General features: G+C 35.2%; 3 protein-coding genes across 4 annotated transcripts in view; 2 read left to right on the top strand and 1 right to left on the bottom strand.

Annotated features, from left to right (window-relative positions):
• Positions 1 to 8498, bottom strand: part of LOC123318709 — a 50493-nt gene extending 41995 nt beyond the window's left edge. Inside the window, exons 1-2 of one of the 2 annotated variants that reach the window (XM_044905409.1) lie at positions 8250 to 8498; positions 7070 to 7379 (exon numbers count right to left, since the gene is read on the bottom strand). In XM_044905409.1, the coding sequence (XP_044761344.1) occupies positions 7070 to 7251 (182 nt within the window). In that variant the 5' untranslated portion in view covers positions 7252 to 7379; positions 8250 to 8498. The remainder of the gene's footprint in view (positions 1 to 7069; positions 7380 to 8249) is intronic. The other variant, XM_044905410.1, reaches the window with a different exon arrangement.
• A 531-nt stretch (positions 8499 to 9029) lies between these two features.
• LOC123319209 (small RNA 2'-O-methyltransferase-like) lies at positions 9030 to 11490 on the top strand. Its single transcript, XM_044906074.1, has 5 exons — positions 9030 to 9159; positions 9440 to 9873; positions 9996 to 10178; positions 10351 to 10833; positions 10968 to 11490. Exons 1-5 carry the CDS (start codon positions 9136 to 9138, stop codon positions 11149 to 11151), a joined length of 1308 nt encoding a protein of 435 aa, XP_044762009.1. The 5' UTR covers positions 9030 to 9135; the 3' UTR covers positions 11152 to 11490.
• A 732-nt stretch (positions 11491 to 12222) lies between these two features.
• On the top strand, positions 12223 to 20388 carry LOC123318372. The gene is made up of 7 exons (XM_044904981.1): positions 12223 to 13065; positions 13140 to 13322; positions 13429 to 13914; positions 14318 to 14541; positions 16970 to 17923; positions 19818 to 19940; positions 20043 to 20388. Exons 1-7 carry the CDS (start codon positions 12668 to 12670, stop codon positions 20297 to 20299), a joined length of 2625 nt encoding a protein of 874 aa, XP_044760916.1. The 5' UTR covers positions 12223 to 12667; the 3' UTR covers positions 20300 to 20388.
• The last annotated feature ends 9 nt before the right edge of the window (positions 20389 to 20397 follow it).

The following is a 20397-nucleotide window of genomic DNA, read 5'->3' as shown; positions in this document are numbered from 1 at the left end:
TCAGTTTCAACTACAGAACAGTTCGAGATAAATGTATGATTTTTTATTGAATTCCCGAAGTGTTTTTAAGTCTTAGTCACTTTTTGGGTCACTGCGACTATGCGATTTAAAAAAAATACCTTGAAAAAATGCAAAACGACCATTTTTTCGAATAGCAGGCCCTGAGCTTTTTCTGTCTGTTGGATACCCTCCTAGAGTGGGTAATCTTCATTTTTAATGTTATAATTTTAGGCCTAAAATGGTTTTTAAGACTTATTTTAATCCTATAATGTTGACATAAAAATTAAGACCATTCACCAGGGTTTCCAATTGACAGAAAATGTTCAAGTCTTGTCCTTTGAAAAAATAGGGTTATTGACTTTTTTAGAAGTTGATTTTTGAAAAATTGCAGTGTCTTTCGGACCACCTGTAAAGTGATCCGAAAAACTCAAAAAGACTTGAAACCACTTCGGATATTCAATAAAAATTCATACATTTATCTCGAACAGTTTTTAAGATATGATCTTCATTTGAAACCATCATAACCATGAAATTTGTTGGCCTACGAATCATTCTCATATCCCGAATTCCTAAGAGTTATCGACCAATGGAGCACCGTTGACCCACCTTGTATATTCTATCAATAGTGAAGGTTGTTCACATGTGTTCGAGAAATTTCCATAAAATATCATGAAACGATATGAAATCTGCTTGATAGCCCTCTTCTCGTTGAAGTTCATTAGAGAGAAATAATGCAAAGAAGAAGAACCAAATGAGAATTCAAATACTTCATAAGCACCCACAAAGCCCATTTTTCCAAAACCTTTCAAATCACCAATATTGTTTGAATACATAACTTCAAAGATAATTTTGATTAACAATCCGGTTGAATTTGAATGCAGTTTAAAAATTCAATGCTGTGACTATTTATAAAGATAGGCGTTTTTTGATTTGGACACCCCGTATATTCTGGAACCTTTTTGTTTCTGTGCTTTCTTCTGAAACAAAAATACTGATAACAAAGGGGAGAAGGAATGAATAAAACGCATCCCTTCCTATTTATTCATTGATAATTTTCTGATGAAATGGATATGTACGATATACACATGTAATGCAAGCGCAAGTGATCAGCGTGGCTGATGTGTTATTGCCTTGGTTTCAGCCTTGCCTACGGCGAATCGGTCAATGCTGTGGTCCACTTGCTGCATACCAATCTGTTGGTATTTATTTTGGAGGAGTTTCACATAAATTCGTGTGAATGATGAAAGTGAAATTAGAAATGGGTCTATTGTTCAATTATTTCAGGAACCAGCCAAGTCTCATGACGTTACGTTTCTACTGTACACAAATCTCCATGTATCCATCATCTAATGGATAATAATAATCGGAGTATGATCCACGTTTAGAGGAGTTATCATCGTAAATATCTCTGCATAACATAATATTATCATCTGTTTGCATTTCGCCAATGTGTGATTAATGAGTTTTCGAATAGATTCCAGTGAGAGACTTTGCATATGCCACAAAACTGTTAGGAATTTGGCAAAAAAGATAGAAACGGAGATATTGTTGATTTGTTTAAGTTGTTTCATAGACATTTACAGAAATAGCAAAAGCAAGATATGCACAGGTTCGAAAAAATTCGATGGGATTAAATGATAACCCTGTAACTGTCAAAGCTAGGAACAAACGGATGGCACTTTTTCGATCTCGATTTTCCATAGATGGATGACTTCACAGTATGGGATGTGACACATTGCCAAGGCCAACCGAGTGCTTTTATAAAACTGAATGGACGATATATGTATATATGGGGTGTGGCGTAATAAATGGATAATATAGTACCTGTTTAGTAAAAATCCCTTGGTTTTCGAGATATTCGAGATTTTGAAAATTACAAAAAATTACACCCTTTGCCACTCGCTTCGGTGGTAAGACTCCAAATGAAGGAATTTTTGCAATCCGTTTTTGGACAGTATTACTGGATAGATGCGCTATCGAAATTTATGATTTTTGGGGGACATGCATAGTTTTTCTTAAACAAAGATCTAACTCAAATTTGCTGTTTTTCTATTTTTTCCTAAGTAAACGTTTTGAAGGTACACGCAAAATGTCAGTGTCATCTTGCGAATTGTTCACTTGTTGTTTCTTTCATTTTATACTAATAGAATAGCCCTGGTACATTTACCATAGCTGAAACTACGCCCTGCCTCAATTCAGATGGAACAAATGGTCCCTTCACAAGATCTCAACCCGGCTTATCGCCAAAATCCCTTATACCGAGTTTATTTATTTCTTCTCCGAGCCACGCATTTTCTATCCAATCTTCTTGGACGAATGAATAATGGAGGAAGTTTTTACGATGTTCTCCACGGTCATTGCCATTCAAATTGAGGAAGAAAACAAGAGATACGATTGCGTAAGATACCACTGAATGAAACTCTCTCCAACTGCGAAACTTGGTCCTTCGCAGGAGTTTACTTCGATTTTTTTCTCCACTACACCGACAGGCATTGTTAGTTACCACAATAAATGCTATTTTAGTACGGTTTAATTGTTTCATAGGACGAATCAATCGACAATGAATCATGGCAGATAAGATTAAAAACGAATTTAAATGATCTCAGATAGTGCTTTGATTGAATCAAATCAGTATCATCGATGGATTTTTTTTAATTGATAGATTTTGAACGTTACTTACTGAGTGACATTGAAACAGAACCCCCGGGTGTTATGTTAATGAATAAATTACAACAGTTTTTTATATATGTAGAGGCTATCCCAAATTTCTTGATATTGGCTGTTTCTGGTACTTCCAGACCAGATAGGTGGAAAACGTTGAAAGGAGTCCTGGGTTTAAACCGTTACACGATACATATCTTCATTTTTCTCGAAGATATAACCAAATTTTGATATTTTGTCGATTTCGAAAGTGTGCCATAACTTTTTTATTTTCGTAAATATCTAAAAACGATGAGGACTTGCTACAGGCACTTTTTCACTGGGAATACTAAAATATATTCATTTTTTTATCTGTTGTACCAAGAATGGAAAACTTCGTCATTTTAAATATGAATGCACTCCTTTTTTTATCTCAAATCATACAAAAAAATAGCTTCTCATAAATGTTGATATATTACTTACATTTTCAAGGCAAATTCAGCATAAAAGTGAAATAATCAATAACTGTCGAGTCTCCATACATTATTCTAGGAATGAAGTGGACATAGAATACTTCAATACATTATTACAATAGTAAAGGTGAATGAGATTAATTTTTTGCTCTAGATTATTTCCAGAAAGAAGCATTGCCATAGATATAGACATCATTCAAATTCGATAGATTATTCGGGAATCAATGGATGGTAACCTATGTTCCTTTTGCCTGGCCAGCAAGATCGCCAGACCTCAATCCTCTGGATTATTTCATCAAGACTTCAGTCAAAAATAGGGCTGATTTGAAGAGTCAGGAACGCCATCAAAGACATTTCCCGAGTTATGCTGTTGAATACAGTAAATTCTGTTAGAAAAAGATGTCGATTTGTTTAAAGTATAATGGTACTCATTCACAGGGTGAGTCTTTGACTTGCCCTGTAAATCTTCAATAAAAGTACCTTCAGTAGATTCTTGAGGTCAAAAGGAACACTTTATTCTCATACCATTTTTTCCGAATCGGCTCGGTTTAAAAGATACAGACTGATGAAAAACCATAAAAAAAAAATTATTTTTAATTCCATCTCACGAACGGTTTTATCGAATGAAATTAATTTCGGAATATGATTTGTAGTTTACTTGATAAATCTTTTTCGAACACAAGATATCACCCACGTCTTCCAGATTTCTCATTATGACCATTACGTACCATAAAAACACAAGAAATTCAAAGGACCCAACTCCTGAAACTAAGTTGGACGCTACCCAATAAATATTTGAACGTTTTGTAAAATAAGAGTATTCTTCATATCTTCTTTTATAATGAGGCGTTTTTGAGTAATTTGATCTTCAAAAATAAAAAATATTTATCTACTGTTAAAATATTTGTACGAGTTGAGGACTCACACCCTGTAGATGTTTCAGCCAACAAATTGAATTCTATTAACGAAAAATTTCAATTCGTATTATAGAGATGGGGATTTATTGAGAGTGAACAATTTTTCGGTCAATGGTTTCTTAGAAATTTCCGCCCAGTACAGTTACTGTGAAACTGATGAAGTATTTTCAAGAGTCCCTAGGATCTGAATGACGAAACATTTTTCTGAGCATTTTTCATTATTGGATGATCGATGAAAATGCGCCCTGAGACGCCCCTGATGGTAGAAGTTCTTTAACCGGTTAATTTGGCAACCGCGGGCCAAATCTACAGCGTAATTTGGCAGAAATCGAAGTGTGGACGTATTCGATGGCACTCTAATTGGACAGTTTATAAAATGTGTCGGTCGATCACGGTCCGATTGGATTTAGAAACGTCTATTTTCGTCTTGATTAACAGGATTTCCTCTGGAGAGCCGAGACTGAGGAAAACGTTAGGTTAAACTGAAAATTGGAAGACCACGAATTATTCCCATAGAACCAGTATCAATGAATCTCTTATAAACTATAAATTTCTACCAGGGAAAAGAAGAATTTTGATTGGGTTCGTAATTTCCTAACTTCTGTCCTGTTCTGAAAAAGTGAATGTGGGACCATTGAAATTCCATTTCGAAAATTTCCAGATTCAACACCATCGGATTTATGCGCTTTTAAAACTCCATTATCAAGTCGTTCAACAATCTGTTACATATATAGGTATAATTAACTGGCGCGAGAATGTTTGAAAATGTAAATAAATTCGATTTGTGATAACTCTCATGTAATCGACATAATATAACCTCCGGAATGATAAACGGCATAGCCGATACAATAACGGTCCCGTTGAAACCTGTCCCAAGACCATTCTTGCAATAATAAATCGGATAGTTATGCCGTAAATCGATTAAAATACCGAGAGTTATTCAATAGGTTACCAATGATTATTATGATGTAACCGACAAGGACGTTGTTATGACAGTTCTCCGTTGTTTTTTACCATTCTTTCTGTTCTCGAATGGTAGAAGTTGACGAGAACGGGCTCAACTTTAACATACACTGAGTAACATGGAAAATCAATCTTGATTTATAATAAGCGTTCATGAGGATCTCATATAGAAGTATAGAATCGAATTTGAAATTTCGAATTTTTGGGTTTAGACACCCCTAAAGAACTCTAAAAATAAAAGCATCCTAACACTGTGCCATGATATTGAAAATAGGGGTTGTTTTGGGCTTTCTCCGGTAGAAAATTAATAGGGAATACTCCTTCTGACAAAAATGATGTATTTTTTGTGAAATATCTTTGAAACGTCACATTTTGAAATAACCATTTCAACCGCTTTCCAAAAAAATTATTTTAAGTACTTTAAATGAAAAATAAAAATGGGTATTTAAAATTTAAAGCGTTTTGTATCAATTGCACAAGCTGGCAACGTCAAATGAAATATGCGTTGATAATAAAGGACAACAAATACATTATCTTGATGAGGTAGACAAAGATGGCTGTCCATTAAGTCTCCGACGAACGAGGAAGGTCGTAAAATTTTATGGGATTTTTAAGGCTGGTTGCTGTTGAGGCACGCCAGTAAGTACGCGCCTTATGATGGCTGTAAATAAACAGCTGTTTTTTTATAAATAAGCTGATAGGAGATTGTTCATTTTATTTTTTAGTAGGCGCTGTTGCCAAATAGTAAACTTGAAACAAAGCGATTTAAATTTTAAAACGCTATATTTGAAGATTGATTTTGAATAGTTTCCGTAGTGAATTTGAAAAACTCATGAACGAAACCCATAATTATTCAGTTTAAACTTTCATATGCAGTGATAACCCAAATTGAGGACAATTCCCCATTGATGACCCAATGGTTCATTGCGCTCCAGAGGACCTTCCTCGGTGAACTGAGGAATGAAAAATAAAAAACGCATTTTATCGAAAATACTGCCAGATATTTGACCGTTTGTTAAAACAGCAGATAGAGGTTTACGATCATGCTATCGCATGTTAAGTCGGAAGCTTGTCTCTCCATACAAATTTTCATCGTTGAAATGGCCTTATTAAAAAATAGCAAATTTCAATCTGCGATATCTTGTGTTATATGAATTCGATCTAATTGAAACCTCACAATTAGCATTCATAAGGCTTTGATATTATGAAAACCTAAAGCGAATTTGACATTTTCGGTCACAAATGAGCAAGGGGTTTACACCCCTCAAAAAGGCGTATTTGGTAATCTGTCCAAAAATTAGAACCATCTTTAACTGTGCTAGAATATGAAAAGCATACGTGTTGCTTTGGTGTTCCTCAAAAGCAGTTTAACAGTGGATTATTCAATGCAAGTTAACCACAAATTCAAATCGGAGTGAATTCAAGTAAAAATGAGGGTGGCTGAAAGAAAAACTGTTCGAACGTGGAAAACAACGCACGAAAGACGGTCCCGTGGAGACATTTTATCGAACAGGCGAAAACGTCATGGAAACAACAATTTAAACATTTCATGTCACACACTATTACTCCCAGGGGTACTGAATTTCCAATGCCTGCACAAGAAGAGTTCGAAGCATGTCCCTTATTGTGACTTCTACAGTCGTCTCTGTCAAATGAAAAAATTTCATCATAAAGTTAACAAGAAACAAGTCGGTCAAATATCACACCAACATTAAGGGATCTTTTATTTAGCAATGGCCCTTTCTTTTGAGTAAAGGCCGGACCACACTACTCGTGCTGGAGCCCGCCCATTTTAGGCTTGTCTAGTAGACTCATTCACAGGCTTGTTGTCGACCACATAACTCGATAATTTCCTTTGATGTACCGACAGCAAGCGGAGGTACTCAAGCCACAGGCTCACGTGGCTGTCTCTCGGCTCGAGCTATAGTCCACATTACGAGTTACACAAGCACGAGCACGAGTAGTGTAGGCCGGCCTTCAGAATGAGCTCTTAAACTCAATGAGAAACTAAAACGACCAAGATCACTCTCAAGGCCGCGCAGCCTCCGATCACCGTCCGTTGTGCGCATGACTCACCTGCTACTGTGATCCTGGAAACTGCCACCGTCGAGCAGGCGCAGCTTCGCGAACAATACGGCCGATATGAAGGGAACCTCGAGCAGCTCCTCGAGGCAGATGTCCACCTGGAACTTGTACTTCTTCTTCTTCGTCATGAAGGACGCCATGCCCACGATGGCGGCGTTTCGTCCGTTTGTCATGCAACGCTGCGGCGCAGGCGCCGTTCAGGGCATAACGCGGCGACCGACGCGTCCGACGGTCGGGCAACTGGTTGCGCGACTATCCGGGTACGCTCGCAGATAGGAACTAGGCGCATCGCATGGCGAATCTGGAAGGAAATCGAGGTTAGCACTTTTCTTCCTTCAGCACTTCTCGCAAATACGACATCAACTTTGTCCAAATCGTATTTATAATTTATTATCGGATGAGCCATTTGAACTACCGATCTTTTGAACTATATAACATACGAACTACTGAAAGTTATTACTTCCAGTTGTTCGAACTATCGGTCATTGGAACTAACAGTGATTAGAACTATCGGCTATTAGGTATCTTATTTTTATCCAAATCATGTCTTTTAATGATTTATTAACTTAAAGGAGCCCTTACAGGCAAATTTCTCGAAATATTCCACCACAGTGTAACTTGAATTTACGTGGAACAAGTAGGTGTACAGCAATATCATTCACAATTAATATACAAAATTAATTTTCATCCCCGAATTTCATTCCAATACGAGTCTGGCCAGGTTTCCTTGTGCAATAACTTGATGTACCCTTTAATCAAACACTTCAACAGGGTAGATATTGTCCCAATGATGATTAAAACATATTAAAACATCATCTGCTCAAATAGAAATATGAAGACCTTCAGGTGGCATCACCATTAAACTTGGAATCTGATGTGGTGCAAAAAGATATTTTGGAGCTATTTTTCTGTATTACTGAAATTCCAGTTTCAACATCATCTTCAGGAAATTTCAACAACCAGATAGTGAAATTGTTCAATATTTTCATTTTTGTTCTTGCACAGGTGGGTATTCCCCAAATATTGGCCTAGCTGAAATAATGGAACTACTGAAATAGAGAAAATCCAATCCAATGATTTCCTCATCAAACTTGATCATGAATTTAAGTCATAAGGAAGATCAAAGCGAAAGAACCAAAACAAGAGTAGGTTAATAAACAGATTTATTTACCTCCCTGAATTATTCCCGCATAAAAAGCAGGTTACCACAAAAATTACCACAAATCACAAGATTAACACACCCTCAGTTACACTACAAAAGCCGCACTAATAGAAACACACAAATCGGAAATTCATATAATACTCTAATTATATAAAAAAAATTGTTGAATCAGTTTGACAGCTGCGACCACCAAGCAGCAAAACAGACACTAGCTTCGCAAACAATCTTTTGACGTATGTTGTGCATACACATCTGATCTTGACACCAGAGCACGGTATACAAAAATTTGACCGAAGTTTTCATGAAATGCATTAAATCTATTTTTTATGAATTGATGCGGTGTTATCTACTTTTTCAGTTCAGACCTGATAAAGCTGATTATATTTTCGATTCCGTAACTGAAGTAAATAAATCTGAAAAGGCGGGAAATTAGTTGAAGCTAGTCTACTACAGATGGCCCACCATGTCACATTCTTTCAGGAAAGCGAAATAGAAATTTAAATCATTCTCACAAGTATGTGAGATTATATATTATGAAAATATGACTTTCCTGATGTTTTCATTCAGAAAATAATGTTTGTGTTCAGTTCGCAATGAAAAACTATCGAATATTTAAGTAAAAGCTCATTGCTGCCCTCTATCGTCTATCCGTCATCAAGAAAGATGTTCCTACCAATAAAAACTATCCCTCAAAGAAATTCACTAATTTTTGCAGTAAACTTTTTAATGATTCTTTAAACTTTAAAGTTCTCTGTATCAAAAAAATACCTAACCTATATTCCTATATTATTGTTTTTTATTTTGTTGTTATTATGGAGAGTTATGAAACATTTCGAAATTTAGACCTTAGGCATTTTCAAATATATTTCTGAGTCGCCTTCATCACATATGAAGCATGAGTAATCCAGGGGAATACCAGGTGTGTTGTGTTGTGACATTATTCTTTTACAATTCAGTAACGTTCAACAGAAAATTTACCGCAAACCTACTTTGCATAAGCATTAAATTACTAAAATAACGACATTCAACTAAAAGCAATAAATGAGTTTTCGATATTTCATGCCAAAGAATGTTCTGCTTTTCATTCAACTTATACGAATATAATGTTACAATTGAGAAAAGTATTTGGACTTGATATTTGTTTTTGTAATGAGGTATCTCCTGTACTACTTATAAACAATTGATTTTTTCCCTACCAGAAATTAGAGCTCTCCTCTCAAGAAATCTTTAATGATGACAACAAATTAAAAGTAGAAGATTTTTCATATTCATACTATGATGAAGACACAAATAATTTGTTATTCGACCCTTGTGTTTACTACCAAAGATATCAAAGGGTATTCGACATCCTCATTAACATGAGATGGAGAAAACATGTCAGGAAAATCACTGAATATGGATGTGGTGATTTCAAGTTAATGAAATTTTTCAAGCATTTTTTGAGTCTCAGAAAAGTAAACTTTGTAGATATCGATGAAATAGTTTTGAAAGAAAAACTAAGCAATCTGAAAATCTGTGATTATCATTATTCGAATAGAAGATTCAATCCGTTACATGTTAATGTATTTGAAGGTAGCATTGAGGATCCAGATGAGAGAGTACTGGATTCTGATGTGGTGATAGGAATTGAAATGTAGGTAGACCTATGTCAAGTCAACTTTTTCTTTACAGTCATTTTTTTTCATGGATTTTTGAGTGTTATGACAAAATATAGTTCATAATAATTTGCCCACATGAAATCCTTTCTTCTTTCAGAATTGAACATTTATTTCCAGACACTTTAGAGGCAGTTCCTTATGTGATATTCCAGAGTATCAAACCAAAGATTGTTATTTTCACCACGCCTAATGCAGACTTCAATGTAGCTTTGCCAAATTTTAAGAAGTTTCGTCATCCTGATCACAAATTTGAATGGACAAGAGAGCAATTTCAATCATGGTATGAGTGTTGGTTGTAGTATAATTCCGTAGACATATTGATTAATTGAATTGAATTTTTTACTATCCCTCTATTTGAAGCACAAAAATCAAAATTCAGATTACATTTTCACCTGATGGTGATGTTACAGCTGTTACAACTGTTTCAAACTTTCTCATTTCCTACCTTTTAGGTGTTCCAATATCACGTTGAGGTTTCCTGAGTATAATGTTGTGTGTTTGGGAGTTGGCAAAGGTCCGAAGGGTACTGAACATCTTGGATGTTGTTCTCAACTAGCTTTATTTGTCAGAAAAGATATCTTAGATCACTCAAATCAACAATTAACATCAAACTGTACTTGTGGGGCGCAAGATGAGGAAGAAAATTGTGAAAAATGCAATCCCAAAAAACCCTTGGGCATTTGCACCTATATGACTGCTTCAAAGAAATTCACCTGTATAAAAGAAAATGATTTGAGGTTTTATAAACACATTTATAAAACAGATTATCAGTATATAGATGATGACAATAGAACTGACGAAGAGAAATTGTTAGAGATAATGAGGAAGAACATAAGTTACCAGGCGCCTGTTGCGGATGGTTGTTGTTTCATACCATTGCATAAGATTATCAGTACCTACAACCTTGGGGTACTCATTTCAGAAGAAGAAGCAGAGTAAGTGGAAAATCATCCTTGATTCAAAATTTGAAAGTATAATTTTCAATTAGCAAACAACCAACCTGGCAAAAATAAATCATAGCACAGTAGCGGTCTGAATGATCAATCATAACTATTTCATCAAATTCTAGATCCATTCTCATCCGCTATGGTTACAATGTGAAAAAATGCTTCGTGAGTGATGACATAGGATCAGATGTTTGTAAATGGAAAAGATGCGTAGAGTTTTTGGTACAAAAAGAAGATAGACGTCTGAATCATCCTCTGACGAGTCGGAAATTTGGTACTGCAGGAAGAACAAGGATGATTCATTAACTTTTACTGGCACTTCTTCTTTATATTTATTTTTAGCTACCGGACTTACTCAAATAATTTCGATTTTTTTTTTTTGGGATAATATGGAGTTATCAATCTCAATTCAATATGAATATATAATCCAATGAAGAATGAATATATGGACAAACTGTGATGTTTTAGTATAGAAATTAGTTTCAAGATTCAAGATCTGGTCAAATTTTTTCTCAAAAGAAAAGCTAATAATTATATTTTTTGGCTAACTTTAGGGATGATTGGGATCTGGCAATATAGAATTTCATTTTTATTTGAATGCTGTAGTGAAAATGTTATTACAAGTATAATAAAGTTGTCTAAAATGAAAACTTCCATCATTTCATTAACATTGTTTTCTCCCTCAATAGATCACTTCAGTATTTCTAATAATGAAGCCTTCAAATCGATCACGAAAGAAAAAGGTAGGTGTTTAATGGATAAAAGAGGGTGTAAAATATAAAATTTATATTTTCAAAAACGTCTGGAGTCTAGAGCTTCATCTATAATGGGTGGATATGGAAAAAATTTCAATGTTCATATTAATAATTTTAAAATTTCCATGATTGATCTTCTGAAATTTGTGAATTTTTTCTGACCTATGAAAAGTTATAAAATGATTTTTACTATCTGGTTCTTGCTGTACACAAATCGATAATTTGTATATTGAGGATGAGTTACCGACTTGTACACATTTTTTAAGTCAAAAGAATAATTTTTTTCCCTTACTTTTTCCGATTGGTACTAGATAATGGATTTTCAACCGAGCCCAATTGGAAAAAATGGTTAAGGTAAAAAATGTGTTTTTTGACCTAATATAAGTAAATACGTACAAGTCGAAGGCTCACCGAAAGATATTACTATTATTGTGTAAAATCTTTGGGCTCACCCTGTATACCTCCGCGACCTAGTCAACATTTTCCTCTTTTTCCAATTACGAATCGCCGAGAAGGACTTTTTTCTATACCTGATCTGTTTATTGATATTCAATGAAAGTTATAAACATGAAATAAATATTATAACATTTGAAAAAAGCCCTGCTGGATATTTTTTTTTTCTGGATTAGGTTAGGGATGAAAAATTCTTAACCTCAAAACTGGATGTTTTTGCTAAGATTCCTCATTGGTTTTTGTTTATTATTATAAATTATAATACAACCATATAGTTAAGTTCTCTTGGTTCATTTCATTTTCATGAAAAGTACAGATCATCTTCATTTAAAACGAGAATCAATTCCAATTTCCATAATTACTAAGGTGTACAATTTGCAAAGGAACTCATTCTTATTTTCTAGTAGATAAGAGAGATGAAATGAATGTTTTAACTCCAAGGGAATTCGAATTGGCTCTGGCAGAGACAACCTTTTCTCTGGGTTCTCCATAGACAAAGAGGGTTCTCCTGAAATAGGAAAGTGAACTAAAAATGTGTTTAGTACTGAACCCGTGCTCATATTTTTCATCAACAAAAGTCAACTAGATTACATGGAAATTTAAATTCTGGGAATATGGAAGATATCAAGATTGCGGATTCTTCATGGTCGCATTATATCAAAGACAAACAAAACTTAGTTTTCATACCAAACGTTGCCAAACAGAGATATACGATTGTTCATGAATTGCTCACTCATTCGAAGTGGAGAGACCAAATCTCTTCAGTAACAGAGTATGGTTGTGCGGGTTACAAATTTTTTCCATTTTTGAAAAATACTCCAAGTATAAAACAAATTAACTTCATAGACATTGACGAATATTTGTTGGAGCAGAGGCTGTTTTTTATTAGGCCTTTATTGTATGATCACATGAATGAAAGAGCTAATCCTCTAGAAGTAAAAGTATTTGAGGGAAGTATTTCAGATCCAGATTGGAGAATACTAAATTCAGATGCTGTTGTAGGAATTGAAATGTGAGCTATATATATTCGAATTCAAAGGAAAAATATCCAAAAATGTCCTGCTGAAATTGTTTCTTCATTTTCAGAATTGAACATTTGTTTCCTGACACATTAGATGCAGTACCCTACGTTATATTTAACACTATCAAACCCAAGATTGTTATTTTCACAACTCCTAATGCGGATTTCAATGTAGCTCTACCAAATTTTCATAAATTTCGTCATCCAGATCACAAATTTGAATGGACAAGGGAGCAGTTTCAGTCGTGGTTAGTATGAATAGGGGCTTTTGTAGTCTTATTTCGGTTTAGTCCCAAAATTTTGGAACTACAGATTTTGTAATTCTCATGATTTCAAATATTAATTAATTTCTAGGGCTTCAAACATCACATTACGATTTCCCCAATACAAAGTATCATTTTTTGGTGTTGGAAGGGGCCCAAGAGGGACCTCTGATCTTGGCTACTGTTCTCAGTTGGCTTTATTCATAAGGACGGATATGATTGGGTTTCCTTATGACACCTCACCTTGTTTTTGTGAAGGTGCAAAGTTAAGGAAAAATGGTGATCAATGCTCAGATTGTAATCCCCTACAAGCTCACGGCATTTGTACATACTTGACAAAATCTAAAGAATTCCAGTGTACTAACGGAAATGAATTCTACAGATTACTAGAGAAAGCTGTATATCCGCACAAGCGAAATGATAAGAAAACCAAAGAAGAGCATATTTTGGAATCTCTTAAGTATAAAATCTATAACGGTTTCTTTCAATATACAAATGAAGATGGTGTGGATGAAATACCATTGTATTCAATTACTAGGACTTATGAGGGACAGAATATTACAGAGGAGGAAATCAAGTAAGTGAGCTCTTCATTTTTCACATAACCTGGGAAAAGCGCACAAGAAAAAATATTAGTAATCATGAGAAACCTATTGTGTTGACCTAATGGTAATTGATATATTTAGTGCTCTTTTTGTTATACATTTTTCATACATGTGTATGGTGTATAACAAATATGGTCTTGGTCCATTTTGCTTGACATAACCTCAAATGCCACGCAGGGTTACTGGTCCAGAATCAGCCCATGTTGAGAGGCTTGATTAAAAACATTTGAAACATTTTGAAAATATGAGTGATTACTCAGAGCCAACTCAATCTTTTGTATTACTTAATTTCTGTAGTGTATTTGGCATGTTTGGTTTATGTATACAAATACCATACAAATTTCAATAATTTCTATTAGAAATTTCTATAATTAGAGATGTTCTGATTCTTCATGGATATAAAATAAAAAATTGCCTGGTGAAGAATTGTAATGGAGAAGGCAATGATGATTGGGCACCCTGTGTGTTATATCAAAGACCCCAAACTCCTTCAACCGACTCAGAAACCCACTCTTATGAAGATGAAAACCAAAGGTTGTCTCCAGAAACGCCCCTTTCTGACTGGGACGACGATACCGCAACAGCCCCAAAGGGTGATTGACAAGGTAACTTTTTAATTTCTTTCTTGCGGTTATACAGGGTGTTTCACGCAAAGAGTCCACTAGAAGAATCTTGAGAACCAAATGACATTTTTTTTTCAATTTGTGATGGATAGCTGGTACCCGTTGTCCAATTAAATTATTATCGCTCCTCTGGTACTTCCGGTTTTACCACCCTATATTTTGAGATGATGATGAACCTTGAAGTTTGGTAATGGGAAAGTTCAAATAAAACGTAGTTGAAATTTTGTGGAGATGCCAAAAATGTATGAAAATATTGGGTATCAAAGTTTAGCACAAATTCTGGTAAAACCGGGAATACCACTTTGGTTGTAGAGATCCTGTTCATTCATTAGGCTTGTTCGTAGAGTGGTTCACAACGGTTGTGAACTGTACAGAGCAAGCGCAATTCCATTTTAGGGTGGCGAAAATCCATTTGCGCTTGCTCTGTACAGTTCACAACCGTTGTGAACCACTCTACGAACAAGCCTAATGAATGAACAGGATCTCTACAACCAAAGTGGTATTCCCGGTTTTACCAGAATTTGTGCTAAACTACTCTACGAACAAACCTATTATGATCCACAAATTTCCAGTAAAAAATCTCATCCCTTCAACTAGTCACTTCCAGTGGACACTTTATGTGAAAGACCCTGTATAGTCTGGGAAATACCTCCTAATATATGATTGTTGTAAAAAGTTTTGCTTTGAAAATTCCTATTCGCAGTATGTTATTTCTATGTTGTTACATGGTAACTTCTTCACTTCCAGTGATACAATGTGATGAAGGGTCTGAGTACTCAAAGCATAAGAGGTAAATGGAGGTCAGAGATATGGTGATGAGCCTTGAGATGCTCTTCTCAATTCTCTTAACCCTATTTTATGTTCTAAATAAAACACTGTTATAATCTCAAATAGTGAATACTTCAATATTGTCTTCTATATCTTATTAGTTATCACAATGTTGAAAAAATATATTTTTTGTTAAATTTCATTTTTCTTATTTCAATGTAACTCAAAATATTGACTAAAAAAATCTCCTGAAAATAAACCGCCTCAAATAAGGAGCTTTGGTAGTGAAATATAAGGCTTGTTTGCCTTCTTGTTCTTGTTTTTTCTCGTTTTTTTTTTTCTATTTGTTTGTTTCACTCGAAAACAATCTACTAAAAAATATAAAGTAGTTATACACGGTGCATTACAATAATAGTTTCAATATTTTACTTCAATACTATTCTTAATACGAAAAAAGGCAACAGCCAACGAACAATAAAAGAAATAGTCAGAAAAAGCCCCAGCAGCGACCTAGCACACTTTCTTTTCAACATTTGCATCGATTTTGCTGCCTGCACGCCGCTGATTGAAGCCACCGTTTTCAATGAAAACACGCAAAGTTGCTAACTCAAAAACTCAAAAAAAAAAAAATTATTTTTATTTTATATTATATGGAATTTTTCAAATAATTTTAAATTTGTAGCGATGATTACCGGATAATTCGTTATAAACTTTGTCCAGAAAATATTAGCTTAACATTCATCAGCAAAAGTTGGTAAATTATCAGTAGTATTCAAATCAACTCACTGAAAAATCCCGATTATGGTTGGGTGCAAATATTACATTACACTAACAGCCGATTTCAATCTAAGGTACCTAACATCTGCAATATATTTTCGCCGAAATTTCTACTTCAGTCAGAATGACATTTGAAGTCAGATCATTTCATAAATAACGAAAGCTACAAAAATTTCAGTAAAAAAAACTTTTCACATATTTCAGCGAGCATATTTCTCCTCAAATATTCAAGATCAGACATCTCGACGCCGTTTCATCGTACTGAAAAGACCACATATGGAACGAAAGATGACTGAAGTCTATTTCTTTTAGCTTAACAAATCACGAAAGAAAGGAGCCTGTAATGCACTCTTCAAGTGAGTCTGAATCTTGTTTGTATGAATCTGAACATAGTAGATCAAATAAACCTCCCTATCTGACTATGGGATCCTTCTCAAATAATCATTTTCACTGTGGGTATCTAGTCTAGATGATTCTCGGCAACTTCGGCTTCTTCAGATTCGGTTGATATTGAGGTAATTTTTCCTTCATACGTGTGAAGTGGTTTATAAAAGTTTTTGTGGTGGAAGTCGTGTAATTCAGTGATGTATCGGTGGTGATGTCAATATTGCTTTTATCTTTGAAGAATTCTGTGGAGAGACCCATAATAACTCTGATCTCGACCATCCCAAGATTGATTCAGACAAATTTCAGCAAGGGGAATAAAAAAAGGCCTCAAAATTGTCAATTGGTTCAAAATCTTACAGAATATCTCAACCCGAATGCTCAGAACCGAGAGAGAAACACATTTTCAACCGACAGTCTACTTTGTTCAGATCTCAAGAGTTCGAACTGTTGGGTAAAAACTTTTTTTTTGAAGGTTCTAAGGGAATCTCGAGAATCCCAAAGAGTACAAAGAAAATGGACGGTAACAAAAAGCATGCGAAAGGACTGGTTGAGTCGGGATTAGGTAAAACTATATCCATCACTGGCACGTCACAGCCTGTAGCCAAGGATGCTACCGACAAAGTGATAGGAAGTTGTATGAGCCTGAAAGAATCGACGCTGAGGAAACAGCTGAAGGCGGTCATATTGAGCGATTGTAAGTTCGAACCCTTGTTCAGCACCGAAACCCTGCTGAAAGATCAGAAGACCGTGAACAGACCCCTTCCGGATCCCAATAAGGTGAACGAATTAGACTGCCTGAACAACAGGAACCAATCGAGGCCGTATCCTTTGAGTAAAACGTTCTTCAGCCAGATAATGAGGACGCAATTCAAAATCACCAGTAGGAGGTCTCCGCGAAAGACTTTCAGGGAAAGAACCACGGCTTCGAAGAGCACGAAACGAAAGAGTAGAAAGCCACTGTCAGATAGCGAGGATGATGCGTTGGGCCATATTAAATCTATTGCAAATTGCCTTCTAGAGAACACGCTGAACAAGCTCGATATCAAAGAGTCCAGCAAGCTGATAGCTGATCACATTGACGACCCAGTTGTGCAAACACCAGAGTCTAGCACGTCCTCCAGTTCGAACTTTCAGATCATGGATCTTCCCTCCTCTTCGACGGATCAAGATGGCAGCGGTAGCTCGGGAAGTAATGATACTTCGCAAGATACTGTTGTTGACGTGAGGAAGAAGGGTTTCGACACTAACAATTCGGTGACCAGTAGAGAAGCACTCTACGATCCGAATTCACGTGTTGATCTTTTGGAAGATTTCGATATATCGCCTTTGCTAGATGGTTTCGGCAGCGTCCAGACCATTTCAGTCGGTGCTCCAGCAAATAACGTGGTATTCTTGGGCATGCGGCCTTTGAATGAAGACGACTCAGGTAAGGCTTCTGATGTTTCGAATACTCGTAAATATAAGCCGTGTCAGTCATTTCCATCTCCAATTCATCCTCTTTTGCAAGAGTCTACGGAATATACCTCAAATATACAAGATAGCGCGATGGTGATGGTTCAATACCATCTTCAGAATCGCATACCACGAAGATATCATATAAGATGTGGCAAAAATGGTGGTATTTCACTGCAGAAGAATTTAGTGTTGGCTCTCTTCTTCGAGATTCCACAGAATTAACAGAAACTGATTAAACTAGTGAAAAACTATAAACGTTTATAGTCGCATAAGTCATATAAATAAAGGAGAAATAATAAGATACGAAAGATTCAACTCTTTTTTTTACGTTCATTGATGGAAGTAACACAGCAACATTCAACTTGATTCCACTGATGGAGACTTATTTGTTTCGAAGCAATGAGTCCAAAATAGCTCTGTCTGTTCTTTAATAAAAAACTGTTTAAGCTGGTGAGATTTCAAAATTCAAAATGAATATTACTGATTTTTCAGTGGACTTGGATGGCAACAGCAGATAAACGACAATGCGCTTACCCGAAGAAAATATGGACAAGACAAAAGGGACGTCAACAAACAAAGTATTGTTGCAATAATCTTTCTGTAAAATCGAAATGATAGAAGCAATATATGCATATGTTTTAGTTTCTAAACTGCTTGATCTACGTTAAGATGTTGAAAAATCGCGTCTATTGTATTATTATTGAAAAACGCTAATGTATACACTGTATTTTGCATATACAGGGTGAATCTTTGACTCGTACAAATATTTTAACGGTAGATTCTTGAGGTCAAAAGAAACACTTTTTTCGAACCTGATAAAAAGAAATAGCCATTTTAAGTTTTCATAATGAGCTGTGCCACCCTTGGAAAAATAAAATTATCTTCATAATAACTAGCTAAATCTGTGATACTACACATCTGTGGATATTTCAAACAGTTTTTCAAATTTCACACATACTTTTTAATTTTTGAACATTAAATTACTCGACAACGGCGCATTATACGAGAAAATATGAAGTATACTTTTATTATACTAAATGTTCAAATATTCATTAGATAACGTCCAACTTAGCTTCAAGAGTTGTGTTCTTTGAATTTTTTGTATTTTTAAAGTACGTACAGAAGACGTGAGTGATATCTTGTGTTCGAAAAAGATTCACCAAATAAATGATAAACTATATCCCGAAATAAATTTTTTTGTTGTTGTTTGTGAGATAGAACTAATAATAACATTTTTTTATGGTTTTTTAACACCCTATATCTTTCAAACCGAGCCGATTCGGAAAAAATGGTGAAGGAAAAAAGTGTTTGTTTTGAACTTAAAAATCTACTGTTGATCAGAGACTGGTTGTCTCTGGTTTTGTTTTGATCTACTCTCTCTTGCCTAAATTTGCCATATCTTGCGAAAGATTCGTTAAAAATATGGTGTAAGGGGCATTGAATGCCGAAGTTCACCTCAATTTGTTTATAAACTCATTTCATGTCAGTCAATAGGCCTCTTGTGGTTCATTCTCGAAAATTTTTGATATATAGCTTCGCACACTTTTTCAAAGAACTTTTCTAGTTCTACGAAATTGTATGTATATTGTATAATTGATTGGTTTTCTCTATTTCTTAATATTTGCTCACCGTCGGTCGGCCATAAAAGTCTGGAAGTTTATTCACGGCTTGTTTAGGAAGAACCAGAGAATAGTGACTCATAAATCACCAGGGATTAATGTATGATTGATGGACAAGCAGTGAATAATGACACATTATCACACACATCTCAGCAGCCTATTACTTATGGTGCAATAAATCATTTCATAGCAAATTTTACCTGCTAATAATTAACACTAAAATTTTAACGCGAGCTCTCGTTGCAGCTCAACCTGATGGTAATGTTTTTCCAGGATGGCTGTTAAGGATTCTCCGTAATAACTTTCCAGATAATAACCAAGACAACAGCAATGAATGGGCATATTTTTATAGTCAAGGAGACGGGTGGGGTACGTTCTGAACTGAAGTACCAACTTCGCTATCGTACATTCTATATTTGATTTTATTCACTTGTCAATCTGGGAACTCTGACGAGAATGAGTTCTTTTTAGGAAATAATACACCATGGATTATAAGAAACAATGACGACGAAAGTGAGGATGCTAGTTCTGAGGCTTCCTCAACAAACGATTCATCAATAGCTGAAGCAGATAATAGAAGTTCTTTTCAAGATATCATTTCACTTCCCGATGACAGTTTAGCTACGCATTCCGAAAGAAATCACAGACAGATCGAACACCAAAGGTTACACAATGAAGATAGTGAGGAATACTTTGATACTTTGGATAATATTGGTGCCGCTCCATGACAATCTGAATTACTGCTCAGGAATTCAGCATAAATGAACTTTCAAATATTTACTAATTTGCAATAAATCTTCCGAAGTTAAACATGTCAGTGTAGTAA

This window comes from Coccinella septempunctata, chromosome 8 (assembly GCF_907165205.1).
Source record: "Coccinella septempunctata chromosome 8, icCocSept1.1, whole genome shotgun sequence".
In the NCBI taxonomy this organism is placed as follows: domain Eukaryota; kingdom Metazoa; phylum Arthropoda; class Insecta; order Coleoptera; family Coccinellidae; genus Coccinella; species Coccinella septempunctata.
This window is presented reverse-complemented; position numbering and strand designations above follow the sequence as displayed.